The sequence below is a fragment of the Nelumbo lutea genome, chromosome 2, assembly GCF_056320005.1.
Source record: "Nelumbo lutea isolate HS-2025 chromosome 2, American lotus-T2T, whole genome shotgun sequence".
NCBI classification, from domain to species: domain Eukaryota; kingdom Viridiplantae; phylum Streptophyta; class Magnoliopsida; order Proteales; family Nelumbonaceae; genus Nelumbo; species Nelumbo lutea.
Genome location: NC_142685.1, coordinates 50,323,963 through 50,351,667, shown reverse-complemented (window position 1 = coordinate 50,351,667; position 27,705 = coordinate 50,323,963). Strand labels below are relative to the sequence as shown.

Below are 27,705 nucleotides of genomic sequence, written 5' to 3'. Positions count from 1 at the left end.
TATTACAAAAAATCTTTGAATCACAATCCCTCAATTCGAACTCACCTTCTTCTTCTAGCTTGCTTGTCTTGAACTTCCTTCAGCCCTTCTTCTTCTTCTTCCTTGCGCCTAGCCTTCTTCTCTTCTCTTCTCTCAAGGTGGCTGAACCTCTAAGAGTGGGAGAGCCTTTCTCTCAAGCAATTGAACAACTTTCTCCCCTCCTAGAGGCCTCCTTATATAGTTTTTCAAGGGGGCTCTTGCCCCTTCTTGAAGCCTCTAGAATGGGGTGTATTACACCCCTCATGAACCTTCTAGAGTGCTCCCTCCTTCTCTTCAAGAAACTCCTAGAAGTTGCCGCCCCTAGCTCCCTTTGGGCTGCTATTTGGGCTACAACTTAGCTTGCTTTTGAGCTCATGTGGGCTACACTCTAGGCTGTTATTTGGGCTAAAAATGGGCCTTCCTTGCTGGGCCGAATTCTCCTCATAGCTAGGCTTCTTCCCTTGGATTTTCCAAAGAGTTTCACTTGCTCTTCTTGGGCCGAATGAAATTCTCTTGCTCTCATGGCTGGGCCGGGCTGAACTTGATAAATTTTTGGGTTTTCTTTTCTTGCTTTTGCCTTCTTTTTGTTGATTTGGCTCCCCCTGAAATCTTTCTTGCAATCAAGCTAAAATACGGCAAAAATTTAATTAAACCATTATAAAATTTCATGCAAAAACCTCATAAAATATAGATAAATTGTAAGTTCATCACTCTCTGTATTTCTTCCAAGCCCCATTTATGCATGAAAGTCCTATTCCTCATAATTTCCCTCACTTTGATTGCTTTCCCCCCTGTTCTATCATCCAAGTTGAAGAGCATGTTAAAGTCACCAATGCAATACCAAGATCCTACAGTTCTATCTGCTAAGTAATTCAACTTTTGAATGAACTGCATTCTTTTGCTATCTTTTTGCTCTCCATATACAAAAGTGCAGTTCCATTCTTTATTATTACTTGTCTCTAATATCTTGGTGTGTATTAGATTTTTATCTGCTGCTAGAACTTGAAGGATCAAACTTTCATCCCAAAAAAGGGCTAGACCTCCTACTAAACCCCTAGCATCTACACCTCAACAATTCCAGTCCTTCCAGCATTTGAAAAGGTTCCTACACAGTAAGAGACTGCACTTAGTTTCACTGAAGAAGATAATTTGGGCTTTGCCTTTTGTCTGGGCCTCTTTTGCTGAACAAACTGTCAAGTGGGGATCCCACACCTTGGCAGTTCGTGTAGAGAGCTTTCATTTCCACAAAGGGAGTTGTTTTGGGTCAATTCCCGCAATCCCAACAGTTTTTACATTTTTTGAGCCATCAAACTCTAGGTAATTTGGGTGTTTTTGGATTTTTTAAATTTCGTTTCTCCATATTTTGGATCTGTAATTTTTTCCTGGTAAAATGTGAGAAAGCAAAGATCTTTAGCATCTCCATCTCTTTTCCTCCTACACCCAATTCTATTGACTTTGTATTTCTTTTCCTTTTCTTGGAATTTGAAATGATTGTTAAAAATTACTCTCCACAACAAGCTCTTTCTTTCAATGTGTTTTTTCCTTTGTATTTATCCATTTATTTCTTAGTGTCTATTTTAATTTTTTACACCCTTCATGCTTTCAAGATTGTTTCTTTTTTGTTTTTTTCCTCCCTTTCTTCTTCCTTTTCTGAAACCATTCACACGGCATGGAGTTTAATATGCACCCTACTGTATCTAGAAATAAAATGGTATTTTTATAACTATCTGTTGCTAGATCATCAGAAAACCCAAGAGGTAAAGCAGATTTAAAATTGTGAGTTCGAAGTACTTGTTCAAAGTTTGCCGGCCAGATCCAGGTTGTTGAGGTTGGCATTTGTTGCTCGATGTCACACTTGAAAAACTGAGAACCTCCCCTTCTATACCTTCCAACCCTTGATCTTCTTTCTCCTGGTTTCTCTTCCTTCACTTGATTTGTTCTACTTCTTCACTCTCCTAGTTTGGTGTTCTCCCCTTTTTTTCTCTACTGACTCGGCAAGCAAAGGTTTCCCTCTCTCATGTGCTTCTGTTTGGTCCAGAGAGGAGTCCAGGTTTGGGTCCAGAAAAGAGTCCAGGTTTGGGTCCGGTAAAGAGTCCAGGTTTGATTCCGAGTATGGGTCCAACTTTGATTTCGGGCAGGGGATGGGACCCAGACTGCCCTACAGCCACAGGCCTTGTGACCCCACATCCTCAGCTTGAACTTCAAGTATATCTATCTCAATTCTTAACCTGACGTAATAAAAGGTTCGTCTATTTGTAACGTAAGGTAAGGCCTTCCTTCTCCAATCACCACAAACAAACATACAAAGACAAAGACGAAAAATGAAATTATATTTGACAAAAATATCCATGTATTCGTATAAATAGACAATAAGGATATTCTGATCACTATAAGTCTTAAACTTACAACCATCGATCGATTTAGATATTTATTTTGGTAGAGCATGAATGCAGGCATTAGATAAGGTGGTGGTACCCATAACATGACTTGCATCCAACTTTCTCTTTCTCTTGTAATGTCATTTCATTTCATGATGGGTTCATATGTCTGTCTATAGGGCGAAAAATACAAGAGTTGCAAAACTACTAGCTACTACCAAGCGCTAGCTCACCACTAGCAGCATAATATCTATGAAATATGCTCACTAATAAACCAATTTATTTATTTTCTAATAGAAGATATTCTTTTACTCCAAGATTTAATCCAACTGGATGAATTAATAATCAAGTACGAGTAAATAATTTTTGAATGGTTAAAATGGTCTACTTATTTGGTGGTTTAGGGCATCTAATCGAGTTGATTATTGAAGACTATATCTCCTAAACCGGATCTAAAATATCTAAAGTTCTGTTTGGAAAGAGAAAAAAAAAAAAAAAAACTTAGATCATTTGTCTAAAATAAACCAGGTATGGCCATACATATGGTGATGCTAATTGCTACGCCACCAAATGCATTTGTGATAGTGCTAATTAATTTTCTTTTTGCTTGATTGGGAAGTTAATTAAGATGTCTTTTTAATTAAGCCATTACTATGATGCCACCTCTTACTGCATGTCCATTGTACCAATGGTTCATCGATGGTGGACCCACACTGAGCATGCTCCTATTTGTTCTTCCACAAAAGCTAAAAGCTGCAGGAGGGTTTAATTAATTAATTAATTAATTAGGAGAGTTACCCAAGCCCAAAAGGAATAATCGACATGCTTATTTGAAGTTTGTGCCCGATGCGATGAGAAATGATTGTTTGATCCAATTTCTCGGCCAAAAGTAACAAATAATTGAACCAGGGAATGGGAAACCGCCCCCTTTTTGGTTTTTGCCATATACGTACCTTGTATATATCTGCTTCTTCTAACTTGAGTTGAGAATGATTAAAGCCAATAGGGGCTTATTGGTACATCTTGTACTGGAGTGGTTCATGGTTTATATTTCTAGAACCAACCAGCTGATCAGAGCCTTTTTCATGCTTCAGTTGAGGTTGACCTTGTACCAAAGTAATATGATTACTCTTCTTTTCTAATTAAAAGAAAAAGTAATTAACTATATGATGATTCGAAGAATCTTGTGATCAATCCCGACCGTTCATCGAATTCTCTATCCACATATAGAGATCGTTACTTTGTGGCAGGTGGTATTCATTAAAAAGTTTCTTTCATTTTAGTTTTAACTTTTAAATGAGATTCATTCCATGCATGAATATTGAATAGACAGTTTTGGACCTCTAACCAAGTTGATACGTGGAAGGCTTCTTAGATTCTTTTAGTCATGCTTTCTTCCTGATAGAAGTAGAATCGACCAGCAGAAGAACCCGTCACGAGCTGCGTCAAAACGTACTGCCATGTCAATCTTTCCCTTGTTCTTGTTCTGGGGGAAGTTTTATCTGGAGCGCTTGCTACTGCGTGGAATTTGGGTCGTCTATGATTCTCTCCCAAGTCCCATCTCAATTCTCAAAAGATAGAGAGATCTAGAGAGAGAGAGAGAGAGACAGAGAGTTGGCAATGAATATTGTTAGCGTAGCTACGTTTTATCAACCTTCAACCCGATCAAACGACGTGGACAGTAGCTAGTGAGGAGTGATGGGAGATCTAACAGTAGTCGATTCAAATCGTTGAGCTCTCGTCCGTCAAACAACCAGGGAAACTCTCCCAGATGCTTTTTAATTTTACTACGTGTACGTGAAACTGGTAGATATATGCAAGTTCCTCCTTGAATTGCATTCGCTTTATGGAAAGTAGAGTAGCCACTTGATTGTCTTCCACGTGTCACTCACTCCGAAATTCCGTCTCCTGATCATCCAGGAATCTTAGTGTAGTCATCAATCATCTAACGGGTCCCACACATGCCCGTGTGCGATTGATTATGACTCGTTTATCACGCCTGTTGTTAAATCTTATCTTCATATCATCGGAGACTAAGACTTTGTATGGGAATGGCCGAATGGGGATTGGACTTAGATATATAATATAGATTCCAATAACAACACCTTCCGATGATGAAATCGTTTTCTCCAAGTTAAGCTCCGATAGGGAGATTACACCAAATTCATTTGTTTGGATTCGATTGTTCATTGATTTTTATAGGTCTTATGAGCTAATCTGTCAACCAGCGCTACGCGGATAACAACTACAACATCGAACAAAGAAAAAAATATATAAAGCTTCGTCCTTCTCCTGCCCATTCAATTCCATCCAAGAAAGAAAGTAACACATTTAAAGCGTAGACAGCATTCCTCCCAATCTATATTCCAGACCCAACTACAACCAGCCCTATATGACAAATGGCACAGTATCTACCATGGCCCATGGGACCATCCATCCGAGTGACGATAATGGGTCCGACTCTTTTCTTTTCCACTTTTTTTTTGTCCAGAAGCCCAAAATTGACCTGAACGTATTGACCCTGCTGGGCTCACCATCCACAGCTTCTCTTGAAAAACCAACGTGGTACAATGGATGGCCGGGATCACATTTGACTAATTGTTGATTCAATTCTTCTATTTCAGGCCGGGTCATCATCTAATTTATATGTGCTAGTGCCAGTGGTCAGTGGCGGCACACATCCTGGCTTCCACTCCCACCTACTGATTGATTTTGGTTGTTTGTTCTCTCCCTCTGCAATCCTCTTAGGCTACTTTTTTGAGTAGTCGTTTTAATACAAATAGGTCGGTTTAGGAGGGGAATCACTGTGACACAGAGCTAGCTCTCAGGTCTCACCAATTAAATGAGGTTATATGTTAGGCGCCTCCTTCCAATTGTTGCTTGTCTGTTTGTATACAAGTTTAGGACCCAAGTTTGAATTTGTCCCGCCCCCCCCCCCCTCCCTTGTCCTCCCACTCCGGTCCAAATTACTGAAAAGGTAATTAAGCCACTAGTGGGATTTTTGGTCCAGTACGGACCCTTTTTAGTCCTTCTCCAAAACAACATAGTTCAATCTCTCACACAAACCGAAGTGTTTCAACATAGTTCAATCTCTCACACAAACCAAAGTGTTTCGAATATTTTAGGGTCCGTTTGAGTTGCATTTGGAATGGGAATGGAAATCTTTTGATATCAAAATTAGAATGGTCTATTCTTCTCACAGGTTTGATAGAGGATGAAATTAGAATTAATTGAAATGAATTCTCATTTCCAAAGAAAAAAAAAGAGAGAGAGAGAGAGAATAGTCATTTCATGCCATCCATCAAAAATACTGCAATTGGAAACAAAATCAAGAAGATCTGTGCGTTTGGAGACTCACAAAAAAGAGATAATACCCGACTACCAAAACAATGGCTGACACCCTGAGTCCCTGATCCCGATGGATCGCTTGCTTCCCGATCATGCGCAACAAGTCTACGTCTAGCTCGGTTTTCTCTCTATCTGATTCACATCTGCGCCCTACAGCACATCCATCCCAATCCCAATCGTGAATTGAGAACATCTCCCGTACTTTGCCATTGGGAGGGTTGGTTGGGATATGTTGTTGGGCACTAGTGGAGCGCCTTAAGTGGGGCGCAAAACGTAAAAACTCTTCTCTGTAACGTTCTCCATGTTTACCGAAAAGGTCCAAGTTGATGTTTCATTAATTTAATTGGTGGTAGCAGCTAATCAATTAGCAATAACTTATATCCTGTTTATAAAACAAATCCATTTTTAATGTTATTAGCATTCCCATGCAAATATACAAATGGAGTGTGGCGGTTCGCGTTTGTAAACTTGTACAAACTAGTGGGAAGCAGCGTTGTTATTTTTAATAACAATATTTATTTTCCAAGTTTTACCCCCAGTTGTAGGCTTGTAGCTCTGATAGAAACCTTTTCTAATAGGGTATGTCGGTCATTATAGCAACCAGCCAGTGCCAGGTTCTCACAAAAAGGTGACATAAAAAATTAATCAATCTCCTAGAAGGAGACTCAGGAACTTTCGTTTTTATTTACCAAGACAAAATAGTAATTGTCAATTGTATAAATATGCACAGACAGACGCACAGGGCGACAGCGATATACTATCGTTCGCAAATCGCAATTTTAGATTAGCTAGAATTCTAGTAGATATCTAGATATTTGATTTCTATAAATATGAATAGATTTCAGAACTCAGATTCACACCACACAAACTCACTCAAAATCCCTGCAGTCCAGCTGATTTTCTGATTCTATTTAAAAAAAAGCTCTTCATCTCTTACCAGTCTACTACTCGCCCAGCTTTCAAGCTCCAACTGCCTTTCTTCTTCTTTGGTCTTCCCCTGAGTTTTCAACTCAGGTAATTAAGGGTTCTTATAATCAGTCCATCGCAATCGTACCCTGAATTGCTGTTCCATGGCTCCTTTTCTTATTGTTCATCTTATTTTCCTTCTCTTTATTCAATCCCATCTCTGCTTTTGTTCAAAAGATACAGTCTTCCTACCGCTCAAAACCCAGGTAATCCCTTCTCTCTCCTTTCCAAAACCCGCTAACAAGCTCTCCTTCCACCACAACGTCAGCTTAACGATCTCTCTCACGGTCGGGACACCTCCACAAAACGTTACCATGGTACTTGACACCGGAAGTGAGCTCTCCTGGCTTCACTGTAAAAAATCCCCAAATTTGCAGACCACATTCGACCCACTTCGCTCCTCTTCCTATTCTCCGGTTCCCTGTACTACGCCCACCTGTACGACTCGAACCAGTGACTTCCCTATACCCGTCTCGTGTGACCCAAACAAGCTCTGCCACGCCACACTCTCATATGCAGACATGTCTACCAGTGAAGGAAACCTCGCGTACGATACTTTCTACATCGGGAGTTCGCCTATACCAGGGACGATCTTTGGCTGCATGGATTCCAGTAGTAGCACCTATGACGAAGATTCGAAGACTACAGGGTTAATGGGTATGAATCGAGGTTCTCTCTCATTCGTTTCTCAGATGAGTTTCCCGAAATTCTCCTACTGCATCTCGGATCGTGATTCCTCTGGCGTACTACTGCTTGGGGATGCGAGCTTCTCCTGGCTCAGCCCGTTAAACTACACTCCGCTGATCCAAATTTCCACTCCGTTACCCTACTTTGACCGAGTCGCTTACACGGTTCAGCTGGAAGGGATTAGGGTTTCAGAGAAGGTACTTCCGCTGCCCAAATCGGTGTTCGTGCCGGACCACACGGGAGCGGGTCAGACGATGGTCGACTCGGGGACCCAATTCACCTTCCTACTCGGTCCAGCTTACACGGCGTTGAAGAACGAGTTCTTGCAGCAGACTAAAGGGGTTTTGACGGTTTTGGAGGAGCCGGACTTCACCTTTCAAGGAGCGATGGATTTGTGTTACCGGGTTCCATTGACTCAGCAGAGTCTGCCACCATTGCCGACGGTGAGTCTAATGTTTCGTGGGGCCGAGATGACGGTATCGGGGGATCCCCTGTTGTATCGGGTACCAGGGGAGGTGAGAGGTAGTGATGCGGTCTACTGTTTCACTTTTGGGAACTCTGATCTGTTGGGGGTGGAGGCGTACGTTATTGGGCATCATCACCAACAGAACGTGTGGGTGGAATTCGATCTGCAAGGATCAAGGGTGGGTTTGGCCCCGGTTAGGTGTGATCTGGCGGGTCAAAAGTTAAGCATGGGTCTTTAGTATTTTGAGTTGAGTTATTGTGGTGTAGTTTTCGGGATCGTCCTACTGTAATGATCCCTACTCCCGACGAAAAGGAAGGAGTAAAGGAGTTTTCTGTTGAATAGGTCCATGCTGTCCAATCCATGGCCCACCTCTTTTGGGGTACCGGCTACTGTGCAAATATCAGAGGTGGCCCATCGATCGGACAGTGTGGATTACTCTTGTAGTTTTCATTCTAAGTTGTAAAGAATCATGTTAACATTCTAATTAACTATTATTTATTGTTTTGGTGCTGACTTCATCAGCTCATCGTCCTGGCAAATGAGTCCAGATCTGCTTTTCACATGACGCTTTTCAGTTTTCACACCGACCTCAGAGCACGTATCAGCCGCATATCGGAAGCATCTCGTTCTCGTGTACTTGTCAGTTTATTTTTCAGAGCGAGATATTCCTAATACACGGTGGTAGGGAGCTAGCGTTACGTGAAGAGCATATCCTAATTCCTGTCGAATTGTCTAGCACAACCTACCAGACTGTGTCATAAGTCATAACATACATACGTGATTCTTTTTATTTATTTATTTTTTCGCAATTTATATTCTATTGACATTTTCTTTTCTTTTCTTTTCTTTTCAAAATATGCATATATTTTACCTTAAAAAAGGGGTATCATAGATGTAGAGAATTTAGAGTAATACTTTATATTATCTTGTAAAGAGTATAAATACAAATTTATATAAAGCGGAAAACCTTATATTTTATATTATTTTATATATATATATATTTATATATTTATATTGTATATTTGTTTTTATGATCGAGTAAATTAATCCAAGATGAGATGTAGAGGTAGAGGGATGGTTATTATTTATCAAGAGACAAAGGGTGCCCCGGCCAGCCGGACCACTAACTTTCTCCACCAAAGAGAAGGGTCGCCAGGAGTACCTGACCTGGGGTAGGGTTTGCCTTGTAAAGGGGAGTACCGTCCTTGGTGGGACACGCACACACAATTGAATAGAGAGGGACCCTTAGCAAAGATCTTCAAAAGAAATGACCTTTTAACTGGGTCTTCTGCCTTGGACGAGAGAGGAGAGGAGAGGACTGGAGGGGACCAGCCAGCAGTAGTCATGGTCTATTTCCCAAGCCGTAGGCCCGTGAATCACCAACCACTTTTTTCCTTTCATTCACTGTGGAGATTGGAAGCTAAAGATGGAGCAAGAATTCCACAGCCAGGACCAGGTAAAGTCATCCATAATATTCATGGCATTGCATTTGCATAATAAATTAATTATAATAATCCTTTTGGGCGTTTGTCTAATTAAATCAATGAAGCCAATTACTTTAATTAATAATTAGTTCATGGAATGACTAATGAGTTAATCGAGTCATGAGGTGAGGCCCCACCTTCACCACTCACCAGTCACCCTCTGGCCCCATTATCATTTGAAAGTAAAAACATGGATCCACAATTGGCCCATGGGTTCATGTGTAAGTGAGTAGCGGCGGACAGACCATCGGCATCGACTTATCGTGAGTGTGAAGCTTTCTTTTACGCATTGGATGGATCTGAAACCGACTAGAGAGCAATCCGGGTTCATTGAATTGAACCATAATAAACAAACACAGAAACGCTAATTGGGACCAAGGCACATGTTAAACAAGCCAGCTGCTGCTATCACTCTTTCTTTCTTTTTCTGGAAACAAGTAAACGAAGCTGTAGTGTTGGACTGTTGGTAAGCTAGATCAAACAAGAGATATCGATCTTACTCAGAGCCAGGCAATCTGAACAAGACATGCTCCCTAACTTACATTTACTTAATTATGATACTAATTAATCAAAGCCTATGGGGATCGGAAATAGTAGGCTCGTTCAATGAGTACAATACAATGTTCTAAAAAATGGAAACGGAACCGTTTTAATCACCGGTTTCCGGGTCAATGGTCTGACGGTCCAGTTTGAACGGATGGTTCATTCTGGTAGGAAAAATAAAAAAAACAATTAAAAATAAAAAAATGGTCAAAAACCGTTGAACGGGTTGACAGTTCAACAATTCAACCGCCTGAGCCAAAGTTTTGTTGACTTTTTCAATGGTTTTTGACCAGATTTCGAGTTTATGTAAAAACAGAACCGGTTGCCTGAACGATTCCCGAGCCAACTGTCTGGGTCAATGGTGGCTCAAAAACACTGGTACAACATAGTAATCTTTTTCGAGGATAAATTGGAAAAATTTTAACGAACAGGTGTCAAAAAAAAAAATTAAGTGCTCGTAGTTGGGTTTTTCTTTTTTGATATTTAAACTAAAAAGAAACAAAATGTTCAACAAAGGGGAAGGGCTGTCCCAGTAACCAAGATCTATATCCAAAATCTTAGCCATATAGTTGAGTTTGACCCATTGTTCATTGACTCCCATACAAACCCTCAATTTGCAATTAAGCAGAAGAGCTTCTAATTTATCTAGTACGAGTATGTTGTGGTATTGGTGCACACGGCTAGAGCGGAAAAATTCTAAATATACCCAGGTCCTTTCTATTTTATTTTATTTTTTATTTTATCCTTTCCGAAATCTAAAGAGCCTCTTTTTGATGATAAAAACAGATCATGTTTTTAATATTTTTAGATTTAATTCAGTTTGACTATGACTAAATACATATCTAAATACAATTTAAATAATCAAAGTTAAATTAAAATTGGATTAAATCCAATCTATTAGAAATGCTAATTACATCTTAATCTCAGTTTGAAAAAAATACAAATACAAATATGTACAGTGTAAATACATACAAAATAATATAAAATACAAGGTACATATTTGTTGTTGTACTCCTTTCAAACTAATTGAAAGGAATACACTTACAAATATGTAAAGTGCAAAACGATGTTATCTTCAGGCAGTCCACTAAAAGCTTAACGTACTCTTTGAGGAGGGGTGGTCGATCTATTTGGGTGCCTAACCTTGGCACTCCTAAACCATCATCCCTTGCGGGGCGGCCCTAGTTAATGACTAGCATGGCTACCAGGGTTCCTCATGGGCACACACATGCTTATGGGGACAATGCATGGACCGGCACTGCGCTACCGACATTCAAGGGAGGCTTGGCATGCGAGCCTAGCTCAAGCATGACCCTTCACCACGCCAGCCCCTTGCCCAAGCTGAATGAGCTATCCCGTTGTCCCTAGTGCACGGGTGTGTTTTGGCCCAAACGGTTGCCTCTCATCATGACACATAGGTGCCCACATCATTGGCATACAGGAAACCCATCACATCGGTGCCCAGTCACCTCTCGTCGAAGTACAATCACCTCACATCATGGCCTTCCCTCTTTAGCACGTAAGAGGCACCTCCCGTGGACCGGCCAGAGCCAGTCAATTGCCCCGGCCATGCAACTTGAGGTCATGATCCAATGCTACTGACCTTGGTGGAGCCATCTCATCGGGCAACTCCTAGCCTTCAAGCTCACAAAGGCTTGTCTTGGCCTGCCTTGGCCTGGACGCCGCACGGGTTTCTTCCGCTACAGAACTACTCCCGTGACAGTTGGTATCAAAGCGAGTTAGACAAATATCGTCGCAGTTGTCAAAGCAGGTTAGCCCAGAGCCAGTTGAAGCGGTCATCACGACAAGCAGCACATCATGGGGTGCGGTCCCTGGGCACTTCCACTTGGGTTCAAGCAAGAAGCATTAACATTAGGCCTGGCAAGAGGCCATTCATTCATGTCCCCATTTCAATGACCCTAAAATAGCGCCTTTGCGGAGGCAGACGCATTGGTTGCTGTGTTCATGCGGGGGCAGACGCATGAGCCTTTTCCTGGAAGGCATACTGTGGTGGTTTGAGTGGGGGAGTGCCATGCTTCCTCATGGACATCAGTTGCTATTCATTTTAGTGAGTTGTGGGCGGTGCACCTACATCTTGGTTTCATGATGGATGAGCCATTGTTCCATAGCTTTGTCTAAGGCACTACTAAGGCGGGGACAACAGTCCAAAATTGGTTGGTGTTGACGGTTTGTCAAGGAATATCACTGAAGTGGCAGTTTTACACAGAACGGGTCCTTGGTTGAATCCACAATATTGGAATGATAGGAATGTGGGTACACTAGCCGTTGGAGCATGGCGGCCCTACATCGGCATTGCATCGGAGGATGTGCTCAGTTCAACAACAAGGCGGAACATTCGCTGCAACAACAACACATCACAAGGAGAGTGCATGTTCGGCAACATCATGGGTAAAAGTTGCCACGCTCGCGTTCATTGCGGTTAGATCTCCTTGAGGCAGCAGCACATTGGGGCCCCCTCAGAGCAAAGATGTAGCCCGAATCGGTGAGGTGAAGTGTAGTTTTGAGGGCCAACAGAGCATAAGCCATGGCTAGGTTTGAGCAACCCGAACACAGCGAGGTTAACTCTGCAAGCCAGCATGGTGAAAGGGTACACCCAGGAGACACGCCAACAGTAGGAGTAGAACTATCATAGCACGTTCGGTAGTACCACCAAAAAGCTACCAAGAAGACGGTCGAGCTTTGAGGTAAAGATGATACATGAGGCGGACGTCCACGAAGCACACACATCCAATTTCTTCGAGGACACTTCTCACACAATTTCAATGGCATAGCCATTGCACGGTTTGAGTAACCTCAACACAGGGGGTGAAGTCCAGGCAAGGCGGCATGGTGAAGTCCAGGCAAGGCGGCATGGTGAAGTCCAGGCATGACCCAGGTTGGCCAGGCGAGTTCTGGAACTGGCACAGAAGTGGATGGCATGGGACCTAGACACCCATTCACAAGAAGAGTCATTGTCGGGGATGACAATGGAATGAGTGAGGGAGCCTGTCATGGTCTGACACAGGCTTAGTTAACGTACTCTTTGAGGAGGGGTGGTCGACCTCATTGGGTGCCTAACCTTGGCACTCCTAGACCATCATCACTTGCGGGGCGGTCCTGGTTATTGGGTAGCATGGCTACCAGGGTTCCTCATGGGTGCACACATGCTCATGGGGACAGTGCATGGACCGACACTGCGCTACCAACACTAAAGGGAGGCTTGGCATGCAGGTCTGGCTCAAGCATGACCCTTCACCATGCCAACCCCTTGCCCAAGCTGAACGAACTATCCTGCTGCCTCTATCGCACAGGTGTGTTCTAGCCCAAGCGGTTGCCTCTCATCATGGCACACAGGTGATCACATCATTGTCATACAAGAGACCCATCACATCGGTGCCCAATCACCTCTCATCGAAGCATAGTTGCCTCACATCATGGCCTTCCCCCTTTAGCACGTAAGAAGCACCTCCCATGGACCAGCCAGAGCCAGCCGAGTGCCCCTGCCATGCAACTTGAGGACATGATCTAGTGCAACGGACCTTGGTGGAGCCATCTCATCGGGCAACTCCTAGCCTCCAAGCTCATAAAGGCTTGTCTTGACCTGCCTTGGCCTGGACGCCGCATGGGTTTCTTCCGCTGCAGAACTACCCCCGTGATAGTTGGTATCAAAGCGATGTATACAATTGATGCCACAGTTGTCAAAGCAGATTAGCCCAGAGCTAGTTGAAGCGGTCATTACAAAAAAGCAGCACATCGTGGGGTACGGTACCTAGGCACTTCCATTTGGGTTCAAGCAAGAAGCATTCACATTAGGCTTGGCATTTCAATGACCCTAAAACAACGCCCTTGCGGGGGCATACGCATTGGTTGTTGTGCTCATGCGGGGGCATACGCATTGGTTGTTGTGCTCATGCGGGGGCAGACACATGAGCATTTACATGGAAGGCATATTGTGGTGGTTTGAGTGGGGAAGTGCCATGCTTCCTCATGGACCTAAGCTGTTGTTCATTGTAGTGAGTTGTGGGTGGTGCCCCTACATCTTGGTTTCATGATGGATGAGCCATTGTTTCATAGCTTTGTTTGAGTTACTACTAAGGCGGGGACAACTGTTCGAAATTGGTTGGTGTTGACGGTTGGTCAAGGAATATCACTGAAGTAGCAGTTTTGCATAGAATGAGTCCTTGGTTGAAGCCACGATATTGGAATGATAGGAATATGGGTACACTAGCCGTTGGAGCATGGCGGCCCTGCATTGGCAATGCATCGGAGGACATGCTCATTTCGACAACAAGGCGGAACATTCACTGCAACAATAGCACATCACAAGGCGAGTGCATGTTCGGCAACATCATGGGTAAAAGTTGCCATGCTCGCGTTCATTGCGGTCAGATCTCCTTGAGGCAGCAACACATTGGGGCCCCATCGGAGCGAAGATGTAGCCCGAACCGGCGAGGTGAAGTGTAGTTTCAAGGGCCAATAGAGCATAAGCCATGGCTAGGTTTGAGTAACCCAAACACAATGAGGTGAAGTCTGCAATCCAGCACGGTGAAAGGGTACACCCAAGACACATGCCAACAACAGGAGTAGACCTATCACAGTGTGTTTGGTAGTACCACCGAAAAGCTACCAAGAAGACGGTCGAGCTTTGAGGTAAAGATGATACATGGGGTGGACCTCCACGAAGCACACACATCCAATTTCTTCAAGGGCCCTTCTCACACAATTTCAACGGCATAGCCATTGCGCGGTTTGAGTAACCTCAACATAGGGGGTGAAGTCCAGGCAGGGTGGCATGGTGAAATGGTTTCCTCCCCATAAATGAACGTCAACATAGGCAAGACCCGGGTTGGCCAGACGAGCCCTGGAACTGGCATAGAAGTGGATGGCACGGGACCCAGATGCCTATTCACAAGAAGAGCCATTGTCGAGGACGACAATGGATTGAGTGGGGGAGCCTGTCATGGTTTGACACAGGCTTAGCCTTGCCTACGATTGGCGGGCTTACATTAAGGGACACCATCGTCAGTTTTGCCTTTAAGATTTTTGGGAAAAGTGATGTTATCTTCAGGCAGACCACCAAAAGCTTAACGTGCTCTTTGAGGAGGGGTGGCCGACCTCCTTGGGTGCCTAACCTTGGCACTCCTTGACCATCATCCCTTGCGGGGCAGACCTAGTTAATGGCTAGCATGGCTACCAGGGTTCCTCATGGGCGCATACATGCTTATGGGGATAGTGCATGGACTTGCACTGCGCTACCGACACTCAAGGGAAGCTTGGCACGCGGGCCTGGCTCAAGCATGACCCTTCACCATGCCAGCCCCTTGCCCAAGCTGAATGAGCTATCCCGTTGCCCCTAGCGCACGGGTGTGTTTCGGCCCAAGCGGTTGCCTCTCATCATGGCACACAGGTGCCCATATCATTGGCATACAAGAGACCCTTCACATCGGTGCCTAGTCACCTCTCATCGAAGCACAGTTGCCTCACATCATGGCCTTCCCCCTTTAGCACGTAAGAGGTGTGTCCCTTGGACCGGCCAGAGCCAGCCGAGTGCCCTGGCCATGCGACTTGGGGTCATGATCCAATGCTACTAACCTTGGTGGAGCCATTTCATTGGACAACTCTTAGCCTCCAAGTTCACAAAGGCTTGTCCTGGCCTGCCTTGGCCTGAAAAAAGTTGGTGTTTGCAGACAAAAATATGTACTTCTTTTTCCCTTTCCTCTTCAATCTCCACTCAAACTCCATTCGCCTGATACAGTCGGAACAATAGGAGCGAGTTTCAGGTATGGTCTCCTCATCTCTCTCTCTCTCTCTATTATTGTTTTCTGGTTTTGTTGTGTTCGTTTTGTAATTTCAAGTATTTGATTTTCTTGTATTCATCAATGCCCTCCGGTTCCCAAATCTATTCTTCAATCAATGGTTATTGATTAGCTTAATCTTAGATCTAGTTATCTATTTTTCTTCGTTTTGAAGTTTTTCTATTTAAGTTGTTAGATCACCTGTTGATCTACGTTTTGATACCAATTTTTTCCTCAACCTCTGGTTTGCCTTACCTTCAGTGGTGCATTTTTAGATAAAGCATGTCACCGGTATCATTGTGATCCTTTGTATTAAAGCTATCACACCTTACTTTCTCAGTTTCTCCAGTGTGTCTCACTTTATTTCTTCCATTTCATCACTTCTCTTCTACCTGTTTTTCCCATATCTTTTTATTGTTTTGTCTTTTAGTGGCCGGTTCAACTAATTGGACCACCGTTAACATTGTAACCCCATTAAATACCTGTTAAATTTATTAAGGTGACGTGTTCAATTTTTATTTGTAGGTTCACGTATCCAGTGCACTCACAGGTGCACAGAACGCGAGCTCTCCAAACTAAGACAGTCATTTTATTTGCAATCACATTCTGCTTTAATTTTGTATCATATTGACTTTGTCTTAGGGTCTGTTTGATTTGCAGCCGGAATTAGAATTAGAATGATCTATTACCATAGTTTGTTTGGTTCAGACAGGAATGAGAATAAGCATTGAAAAAAGCAGGAATGAGATTTCATTCCCAATGGAGAGGCAGGGAATGGCCATTTTCTTAATGAGGGAATGCCATTCCAGCAGTAACGTGAATAGGATTCCAATTCCGCCCAACCAAACAGTAGGAATCAGAATAGCCCATTTCAGTTCCAATTCTAAACCCCTATTCCTGCAAACCAAATGGGGTCTTATTTGTCTGTGAAAACTAAGAAGTAAAATAATGTGGTATCCACCTATGAAATCTAGATCTGGTTCCAAACAGGGTCCCAACAGCCTCTACAGCCTAACATTGGGAACATTTTGCACTAAAGAACAAGAGAAATGTTCCTGATGCTGGGCTGCCGAAGCTGTTGGGATTAGTTGTTGGAACATGTGTTGGGACCAAAGTTGAAGCCCCTCCTACGAGAGAGAATGGAGTTAGGAGGTGGATTATTTGTTTGAGAGTGAGATAAGGTGATGTGGTTTCCTCTTAATGAGTGAGAACCAAGTGGGATATGGTGCAAATTTTGCATTAGTTTTTGGATGTAAGACTACTGCCAATGAGTGAAAAAAAAGGAGTGCAAATTTTATGTTAGTTGAAGGCTCAGTTTGGAAGGAGTACAAATACATATATATATATATATATATATATATATATATATATATATATATATATATATATATATTCCTTTTTATCCCCAAACTTTACTCCAAGTGGAGGGGCAATCAGCTCAAATTTTATTAACCATTATGAAATGAAAAATTAGAATATATAGGGGAGGACATAGCCCGCCTTGCCCCATGCCCAATACAAAAAGCACTCATCATCACCCTCTCAAAACCCACCCCAACAAAGAAAATTAAAAAATACAATCAGATTTATCCGATTATCAGAATATGAAGATTAACATAATCCTCATGCAAAAGCCTTCCAAGCTTTGCCGGGGTATGAAGAACGGAATTAAAAGTTTCATTGCTTTTCAAATTCACGCCCACATTTGCAAGGCAATCTGCACACCTATTTCCATCTCTCAATGAGTAACTAATAGAATACCTCATGTTGCCAAGAGTTCGTTTGATCTTTATATAAGTCTAGGCAATTGACCATGGGTGAGATGTTGTTCCGTTAATGATGCCGACTAACACCTCATTATCACTCTATATTTCTAATTCAGTGATTCTAAGTTGGAGACAAAAGTCTAATCCATCGAGAAGAGCCAAGAATTCAGCTTGAATGGAGGAAGCATAGCCATAGAAATTGTAGAAAGCAAAGCAAGAACCTCACTAGGCTTCCCTAACAATTCCGCCCCCACCACTGTTACCTGGGTTCCCCCGACTAGCACCATCTGCATTTAATTTATACAGATAATGGATTGGAAATTTCCATGCTACCCATCTAATTTTCCTTTGCTTAACATCCTTGGTTGTAATATTAAGAGTTTAAGGGGGGTCTTTGGATGGCATTAATATCAATCAACCACTTCTTCACTCTTGAAATCAGCTCATTAGATGTTGAAGCCTTTCTTTCAAAAACTCTTTTACATGTCTTCTTCCAAATAATCCAAAAAATGAGACATGGGGTGATAGCTATTAAATTGGCAACTTGAGAGTCAGATTTGCATTGATGCCACCATGCTCTCACCCAATCACCAGGGATTAATGTGTATGTCAAATAAACAAGAGAAGAAATTCCAAACTTTTTGAGCAAAAAAGTGATGAAAGGATTCAGATCTATGGCTACCACAACAACATTTTGAAACTAAATTTACCCGATGTTTCATGACTAAGCCATAAGTTGGAAGAGCACCCTGCATAAAATGCCACATAAACATAGAGGTTCTAGTAGGCATGCCTTTTTTTCCAAACAAAACTTTCCCAATCAATTATACGACCACGGCTTCTAACTAGCTCCCTACTGAAGTAAGAGAGAAGTGACCATTCATGTTACAGTTCCAAATTAGCCGATCATCCTCATCTTCAATGAAGCATTTAGCTTCCTTAATTTGATTAATGATACAAGGAGGGATATTTTGACTTGTATTAAAGCTCCATGACCCATCACAATTAAGAACCTTTTTGACACTAAAATCTTCAATCTCCACCACCTCTATATTATTTATTAAGGGGCCTAGACCCAACCACTTATTGTGCCAAAATGATACTTCTCCTCTTCCCACAATTCATTGGCAGTGAGATAATGCAATTTGCTTCAGGCTTATCATTTCTTTCCAGACTCAAGTATAAGTTCTTGGCAAAGAAACTAGTGGGAGAGGAGTGTTTTTATGTACTTTGATTGAATGAAGTGGGCCCAAATATTGTCATTTGATATTAATCTATACCAAGCTTTAATTCGAAAGGCCTTTATTATGTCAAAAATTTCTCTTAACCCAAGGCCACCTTCATTTGTAGGCTTGCACACCTTATTCCAACTTATCCATTGCATCCTAGAGCCCAAATCTGAACCACCCCAAAGAAAACTAGCAAACAATTGATTTATCCGTTTAATGATAGGTTTAGTGGGCGATCAAGCACTAAGAATGTGCATGGGTAAACTTTACAAAACATGGCATCGTAAGATTAACTTTCCACCAGTTGAAAGAGATTTGGCTTTCCATCCTTCAATATTTCTTTTGATTTTTCCCACGAGCTCATCAAAGTCTCTACATCTTAGGTTCCTTTTACCAATTGGAGCTCCCAAGTAGATGAAAGGGAGATGCTTTTGAGTATAACTCATGGCTTGTTTAATCATACTAATAGAAGCAGCTCTTATCGTAGGGTTCACAATAAAACATGATTTCTCCTTATTCACCAGCTGTCTTGAGGCCTTTTGATAAACATCAATGAACTGCATTAAATTCTGTAAACCTCTTTTATTGCACCTTGAGAAAATAATAGTGTCATCAACAAACAAACTGTGTGATACCACATTGCAACCTCTTGGCAAAGCATAGTAGGGGACATGCCCATTTTGAAATATCATTTTCAACCCTCTACTAAGAACTTCTTTAGCAATAATAAAGAGGCTAGGGGACTAAGGGTCTCCTTGTCTAAGGCCCCTAATAGAATGAAAATAACCAGTTGGAGAGCCGTCAATGATTACTAAGAACCAACAATTACAAATGCAGAGCTGAATTAAATCAATCCAAATACTATTAAATACAAAACTTTGAAGGGCTTTGAAAACAAATCCCCAATTCATTCCATCATAAGATTTAGCCATGCCCAACTTGAAGATCACATTACCATGCTTGACCTTCCTAATGATTTCCGCTCCCATTTCTTGAGCCAAACCGATGTTGTCACCAATATTTCTCCCCTTTACAAAAGCACATTGTTCTAAATATATTATTTTCAGGAGAACAATAGCCAATCTCTTGGATAGGATTTTTGCATAAATTTTATAACAGAAATTACATAAGCTTATTGGCCGAAAATCTACAAAACTTCTAGGTGCTTCTTTCTTGGGGACAAGAACAATGAATGTAGATGTATAATACCTTGGGAGAGACTTGGTATAAAAATTTTATTTAATTGCATTACACACATCATTGCCAACAATTTCCCAACATTTAGTAAAAAATATACCATCAAACCCATCTGGACCAGGGGCACTTTCTAATTTCATAGGGAAGATAGTGTCTTTAATTTCTTCGCAACTTGAACCCGAGTCAACATTCGATTATCCTCGTCCGTTACGAGGAAAGGGATAGTTTGAAATAATTAGTCATGGTTTTCACATCCCACATCAGTCAACATTTTTTCAAAGAAACTAATGGCATGGTTTTTACACCCTCATCAGTTATGAGGCAAGGGATAGTTTGAAATTTGGAGCCCGAGTCAATATTCGATTATCCTTGCCTGTTACGAGGCCAGGGATAGTTTGAAACAAGATGGTTTCACACCCCTCATCAGTCAACATTTTTTCAAAGAAACTAATGGTATGGTTTTTAATAACATTCTGACAAGTCATTTCCATACCATCCTGCCAAATTCTATTAATTAAAGAATAATTTTGTTGAGCTTTAATATGAGAAAAAAAAAAAAAAAAAACAAAAAAAAAACCTGGTATTGCGATCACCATCCACTAGCCATCTTTCACAAGATTTCAGCCTTATAAAAGCCTCTTCTTGAGAAAGACATTGGTGGAGAGTGTCGTTTGCTAGCCATAGATTCATTTGGTTACTCTCTGAACTGTCCAATTGGACCCTCAATTCAGCATTTGCAATATTTTCTTTTGTTGTCTTTGCATTCTCAAAAATATCACAAAAAAACATTACTATTCCAATTATTTAAACCATTGTTCAACAGTTTCAATTTTCTAGCCAAAATAAAAATAGCATTTCCTTCGATATTAACTTCCCAAGAATCCTTTACTACAGTCATGAAACCCGGGTGGAGAGTCCACATCCGTTGGAACCTAAAAGGCCTGGGCCCACTTTTCAGGTTTGTCTGAAATTTTGACTAGTAGAGAGGCATGGTCCTAGCAAGACCTATTTAAATGGAAAACTTCTGTGAGAGATAAAGAGTTATGACAATGCAGATTAACCAAACATCTGTCAAGTCTAGCAGCAGCTGAACCGTTAGACCATGTGAATTGGTTACCTATGTAACCCAAGTCAATCAACCCCAGTTCTAGCAAAAATTTTTCAAATTCAATCATTGGGCCCAACTGAAAATGATGGCCCACCCTTTCAATAGTTTCTTTTACAACATTAAGTTACCTCCTAAGATCCAAGGGAGGATTTTGTCCAACAGATAGAGTTTTAATATGTTCCCATAATTCATGCCTGATGATATAATTACAACTTGCATAAACGGTTGTAACAAAACAAGAACCATTGGATCTATTGTTTATAATTTTAATGGTAATGCATTGATTCCAAGAGTCCACCAATTGGATTTGGAAATCAGACTTTCTAAAATTGCAAATCTTACTATTTTCATCATTTCCTGTAATAGAGAAATATGATGTAATCGTTTTTTATTATGTACCAATTTTTTTTGGCTAAGTATCTCGTTATTTGATCTAGTGCTAAAGTGTCTAGTGACGAACTGCCTGGTGGTGAGTTATTTGAAGAAGAACTCCCTGGTGGTGAGCTACCTGGTGGCGAGCTCCCTGGTGGAGAACTACTTGGTGATGAGCTCCCAGGTGGAGAGTTACATGGTAATGAGCTCCCTGGTGGAGAACTGCCTGGTGACGAACTCCCTAGTGGAGAGCTACTTGGTGACGAGCTCCCTGGTGGAGAGCTACTTGGTGACGAGCTCCCCGGTGGAGAACTGCTCGGGTGGACTCATCATTTGACCTGCTCCTAGGCAGCTTGTAACTCAGAGGGTAGTGGAGCTCCCTGGTGTAGCGCAACCCGACTGCCCTCTGCATGAGGTGATCTCCTCTCCTTTGTAGGCAGCGGGAGTTGAGGGACTTACGAGGACTCCATCATTTCCTCCTCTTTGTAGGCAACAGAGCTGAGGAACCTGTGAGAACTGAATTAGAGGACCCGGGGGTGTTTACCTAGCGGGGACTCTCCGATGCCTAAGTTAGCATTCTGATTGCAGAGAGCTTAGAGAGAAATGAGAGAGCTAGAGTGCAGGGATTACCTCCATTTTTCCTTTCCCTCCCCTTTATCTTTGGGGGTTGGAGTCCTTATATAGAGGTGTCCTATCAAATCAGGTGCAACAGCCTCTGTCAAGTCAGACGTAATCGCCTCTATCTCTCTGCCACAGTCGTTATTGCCAAAGCTGAGGTGGCGGGTGCAGGCTGCTGCTGCAGAGTACGGCTCTACCAGTCAAGGGATAGTTCTTAGGACTGGCAGGCACGGCGCCACCTAGCAAGAGACGTAGGCGCAGGTCTCCGGATCTATCAGGTACGGTTGTCAGGCACGCGATCTTCCTATGATACGCCGATCTGCCCCTAAGTGCCGAGCTACCTATAAGTGCTGAGCTGCTCCTAAGTGGAGAGCTCTTTGTAAGACGCCAGGCTGCCTGCGGAGTGGCCAGCTACCTGTGTCGAGCGAGCTGCCCCTAGCTATACTGAGCTCCCCAAGTTATGCCGAGCTGCTTGTGGCGAGTTCTGCCGAGTTGCCTGTGGCGAGCCATGCCAAGTTGCTTGTGGCGAGCCATGCCAAGCCAAACTATCTGTAAGTGCCAAACTCTACCAAGCTGCCTGACCTTCCCGAATTGCCCAGTTGTCAAAAGGCTGCATTTGCTTTGCATGAGGTATCAGGTGTCACAATTTCAGTAGAGGGCCAAATCCGCCCTCATCAATCCATCCCAATTTTCCCCATTAAATCTTGAACTTTAATAGAAGTAAGAAATGTCTCTAACCACTAAGGAAATTCTATGAATTTGAATAAGTTTCTTTAAACGTCGTACCATTTTTTGGTTGGCAATACCGCTGGATTTCCAAAAGAGAGATGTAATCATGGCTAAAAACAAGGCGAAGATTGAGGCCACTCATCCATAGCCTTAACTGGCTTTCTAACTCATTTTGATTTCACCTCCACAAAAGTTGGTTCAACCACCGATTGGCTTGGTTCATGAGAGATGGGGGTGTCCGCCACAAACGATTGTTGTAATTCCTTCGGCACTGACGAACTTTCACCGCTAACCTCCTTAGAACTGTGGCATAAGCTCACATTAAATTAATTGAGTTTTTGTTAATAGTGTCTTCGTCTTGGTTCATGAGAGATGGGGGTGTCTGCCACAAATGATTGTTGTAATTTCTCCAGCACCGATGAACTTTCACGGTTAACCTCCTTAGAAATGTGGCATCAGCTCATATTAAATTAATTGAGTTTTTGTTAATAGTGTCTCTATCAGTATACCTTGGTCTCTCTTGACAGCTTAGAATGGTCCTATCTCCCATGATTCCCAGGTCATCACGAACATCAACTTCAACATTCTTTGCATCTGTTGGCGTGCCAAACACCTCTTATAGAGCATTCTCAATTGTTAACTTCATTTCCCGTGTAATATTTTTGTTAGAGAAAGAAATATTAGTTGAAGTTGGGGAGGAAGAGACCTAAACAACTAGGCCCTCATGTAATTTACTTGGCAAGCTAATGGTGCCAAATTTGTTGACAGCACTAGTTGGTCTCCACTCTTAGTGTTCAATCCTTCTGTTTGGTTCAACTTCAGATAGTAATGGTATTGAGAATTATACTCAGCAAGAATGAGATTTCATTCCTAAGAGAATAGCTATTCCCTCAAATGGGGGAATCCCATTCCAGTAGGAAAAGGAATGAGATTTTAATTCCGCCCAATCAATCTGTTAGAATCAGAATAGTCCATTCTGATTCTGATTCCGAACCCCTATTCCTGTGAATCAAATGGGGCCTAAGATTATGATGTAGAGGAAAGTATGGAAGAGCATGTGAATGTTGTTGTCTTTTGCATATTCACAGAGGAAAGTATTGGGGTTCTCTCTCCGAGTAGGAAATAGAATCTACTCGTGCGAGTAGATTCCCATGTGAGAGCAACCCATTTCCTATTAGTTATATAAATATTGTTAGATAAACATTTAATTATAAATATTGTTATTATAATTATTGAATTATATAAATATATAATAGTTATTATAAATATTGTTAATAATTAGATATAGAACCGTTCGAACGGTTTTGATCATTTTTTATTTTTTTAATTTTTTGTTAGAATAGGCTGACCATTGGTTTGAACGGTTGGATCATTTGATTTGGTAATTGGACCTCTGACCGGTTTGGTCTCCGAGTTGGTTTTAAAAACCATGATGTTATGTCATTCGAGCGTGTGACTCATATGACCCAAAAATGGAACCGTTTTGGCTACCGATTTTTGGGTCGACGGTTCGACCATCAGGTTTGAACGAACAACACGTTTTGACAACAAAAATTAAGAATATAAAAAAATAGCCAAAAACCATTGAACGGGTCAGCGGGTTGACGGTTCGACCACTCAGGTCAATGGGTCGTTGACCGATTCAATAGTTTTTTGCCAGTGACCAGGATTGGGGTAAAACTGAACTAATTGCTTGGACGGTTCTCAATTAAAAAAAAATAAAAAAAATGAATGACCCGTTCTAACAACAAAAATTACAGGCAAGAAATTGAGTGTGTGAGGTCCATTAAGCAGTATCATACATGTTACGTCATTCGAGTGTATGACTCATACGACCTGAAAATGGAATCGTTCTGGCCATCGGTTTTTGGATCGGCGGTTCAACTGTTCAGTTCGAACGGATCGCCCGTTTTGACAACAAAAATAAAAAAAATAAAAAAATGACAAAAAACCATTGAACTGGTCAATGGTTCAACTGCCCGGGTCAATGGATCGTTGGCCGATTCAATGATTTTTGGCCAGGGATTGAGATTAGGATAAAATGGAACCAATTGCTTAAATGATTCCCAATTAAAAAAATAAAAAACGGCCAAAAACAATTTTATGGGTCAACGGGTCGATGGTTCGACCGCTCAGGTCAATGGATCGTTGATCAATTCAACGATTTTTTGCCAGAGACCGGATCAACGGGTCAACAATTCCATTCCAACCCCTGCGAAGCATAGCCCCTCTGCTAGTATATATAGATATTATAATACACACATATATAAAATGTATAATATTATTAAAATTTGGTTTTAACCAAAAATTTTGGTTTCAGTTTTTGTTTTCAATTTTTTAGTATTCTGCTTTTAATTCGATTTTGAAAATTCAGTTTATTTGATTCGGCTTTTAACCGGAAAAACTAAATGCACAACCCTATTTGGTGGGTAGGAGATTTGAGTGTGAAGGTGTAAAATATTGACATTTATGAGTAAAACTAAAACATTAAAGGGTTTCTCTTTTAAAGTGCCAATTATGTTGCTGTTTTCTTCCAATCTATTATATGGGGTCGACTACAGCATACATTTTTAAGCGAAGTAGATAATCATGCATTACAAGAAGAATTGACTTTGATAGATCCCTCATAAGCTCAACATTTCCAATCCATTGTCAGATTACAAATGTTAAAGGCTGTCTTTGGTTTGAAGGAAAAGGCAGGGAAAAGAAGGGATTCATTCAAACCAAACACATTACTTACACTCCCCGCCCCCCCCCCCCCTATACACCTGATGGAATTGAACCACCCAAGTCTATTCCTAGGTTATTTCAAATATTTTCATTTTTAACATTATCCTTTTTATTTTTTTTCACTCATCTATCTTAGTAAATACATTAAGTACATTTATAAAACACTTTTTTTTTCTAATTTGAACTTTTTTATAATGATTTTCTTACCTAAAACAAATCTAATTAAAATTATTCTATTTTCAATTCTTTTAATAATTACTAAGTTTATCTTTTAGATCTTTATCCACTATTATCGCTTTTGTTATATATTCACTTTTCCTATAAACCATTCACATTCTTGGTGAAATGGTATTCCCCTATTTGAGGGAATGGCCCTTCTCTCCCTCTCTCTTGGGAATGAAATCTCATTCCAATTAATTCCAATTCCTGTCTAAACCAAATAGACTATGGGAATAAACCATTCCGCTTCTGACTACAAACCACATGGACTCTTAGTTTTTTCGTAATAATGCACTATTAGTCTTCTCTGTTTCATTGTCTACTAATTTGATGGTCTGTTTTTGCTAAAGTTTCTACACTTCAAGTGATTCAAGTCCAATTATTGTTAATAATACTGTTCTTTATGTTAGGTTTTGTGAAAATCGCTTTCGGAGGAAATGATTCTGGATCTGATAATAGCACCGTTGTGTATATGTAGTTAGGTAAGGAGTCATAAGAACATGCTATTGTTCCATAAACATGGATGTGGGTCTCACATTAGTGTTCACTCATGATCACATAGCTCGATATACACAACGGTGTAAGAAAATACTAGATCCCATGTGGGAGGAAACATCGTATGAACATTTTTTGGCATTTTATCTTATGTAATGGCTGGTGTTGCCTGGTAGCACGTAATGGTGTTAGTGATTTTTATATGTACTAAATAATAATAATTGTAATATTGTATTTTGTATTGTACCCAATAAATTGTTGGGGTTTTTACCGTTTTCTTGAGGGGTATTATAGTCCAAAAATCCCTAAATTTTGTTTCTCTTTCTAATTTACAATGTTTAAATGTAAGTGAAATCATAACACTCCTCAACACCAAGATACCAAATCGCTTCAAATCTTTCCGAAAAAAAAAAAGGACAATTAATGGCCCAATGATATCCCCTGCCAAGCCTTTTAAGTTTATAAGGTGATAGTGATTAAAATTTACGTACTCGAGGGGGGTCTGGTTTGACTGGTAAAAGTTCTTATTTCTTCTTGGCATTAGTAGTTAAGTGTTTTCATGAAAAATTAGAAAAACTAATCAAATTAAGAAATCTAGTTAATTAAATCTATAAATATTTTAATTTACCTACCCCATTGATAGCTAGGTAGCAATCCTATTCATCTACTTGAGATCCCCACACCCAAGGCCCAAACCCAATCCCCCATGACCCATCCCAACTAGTCAGCCAAAGATTAAGAGAGAGTCGTGTTGTCAAAATTATAAAAGGATAAAAAATGATAAAATACAAAAATTCATTAGTATTTTATATTAATCATCTTAAGAAAAATAAGCATGATATGAAAAAATTAGTTTTAATGGTGATGGAAATGAATATAAAATTTAAAATTAACCCAAAAATGAAATTGTTTTGTATTTGGTGGTGGATCAACCGTTCAACCTTTCGAGTTAAATGTATCAACCTTTTATGTCATAATTAATAATAAAAGTTAAAAAATTATAAAAAAATACAAAAATATATAAGTTTTATAGAAATCATTTTATTGATAATGTAAATAAAATGCAAAGTTTTATTTTATTTTTGTATGGCAATGTGTCAACATTCAACCTTTTAGGTCAAATCTGTCAACCCTTGATGTCATATAATTAAATAATAAAAATTAGGGTAAATTACAAATAACTAGGTACCTTGTACTTTGAGTGTAGTGATATTTGAGGGCTTAAATTTTCAATTACCATAGTTTACTATTTTAAACTTTCAGAAATATACTTCAGTCCAATTTTTTTAAGACTGATTTAAGAATAAAATTATGAAAATGCCCGCATTCAAATTCTCTTTTCACGTTTTCTTCTACACCTTTGGATGCAAACGGTCATGGCAAACAAATTTTGGTAGGCAGTGAATTTGTACATGTACAAAAACCAACATAAAAGCATTGTTTCTAGATGCTTTTTATTTGGGTGTAAACTTTAGTTGTTTTGTTATTCTGTGAATCAGATTGTGTTCGAATATAGCAGAAAAAGGAAGTAGAAAAACTGAACATGGGCATTTTAGT

General features: G+C 40.8%; 1 protein-coding gene across 1 annotated transcript; it reads left to right on the top strand.

The window, feature by feature from the left end:
* Positions 1-4,721: 4,721 nt before the first annotated feature.
* On the top strand, positions 4,722-8,376 carry LOC148870583 (aspartic proteinase PCS1-like). Its single transcript, XM_088972552.1, has one exon. It carries the CDS (start codon positions 6,815-6,817, stop codon positions 8,099-8,101), a length of 1,287 nt encoding a protein of 428 aa, XP_088828678.1. The 5' UTR covers positions 4,722-6,814; the 3' UTR covers positions 8,102-8,376.
* Positions 8,377-27,705: the final 19,329 nt, after the last annotated feature.

Excerpts from the sequence above, each read along its gene's own strand:
- LOC148870583 (XM_088972552.1), top strand. The coding sequence starts at position 6,815 with ATGGCTCCTTTTCTTATTGTTCATCTTATTTTCCTTCTCTTTATTCAA.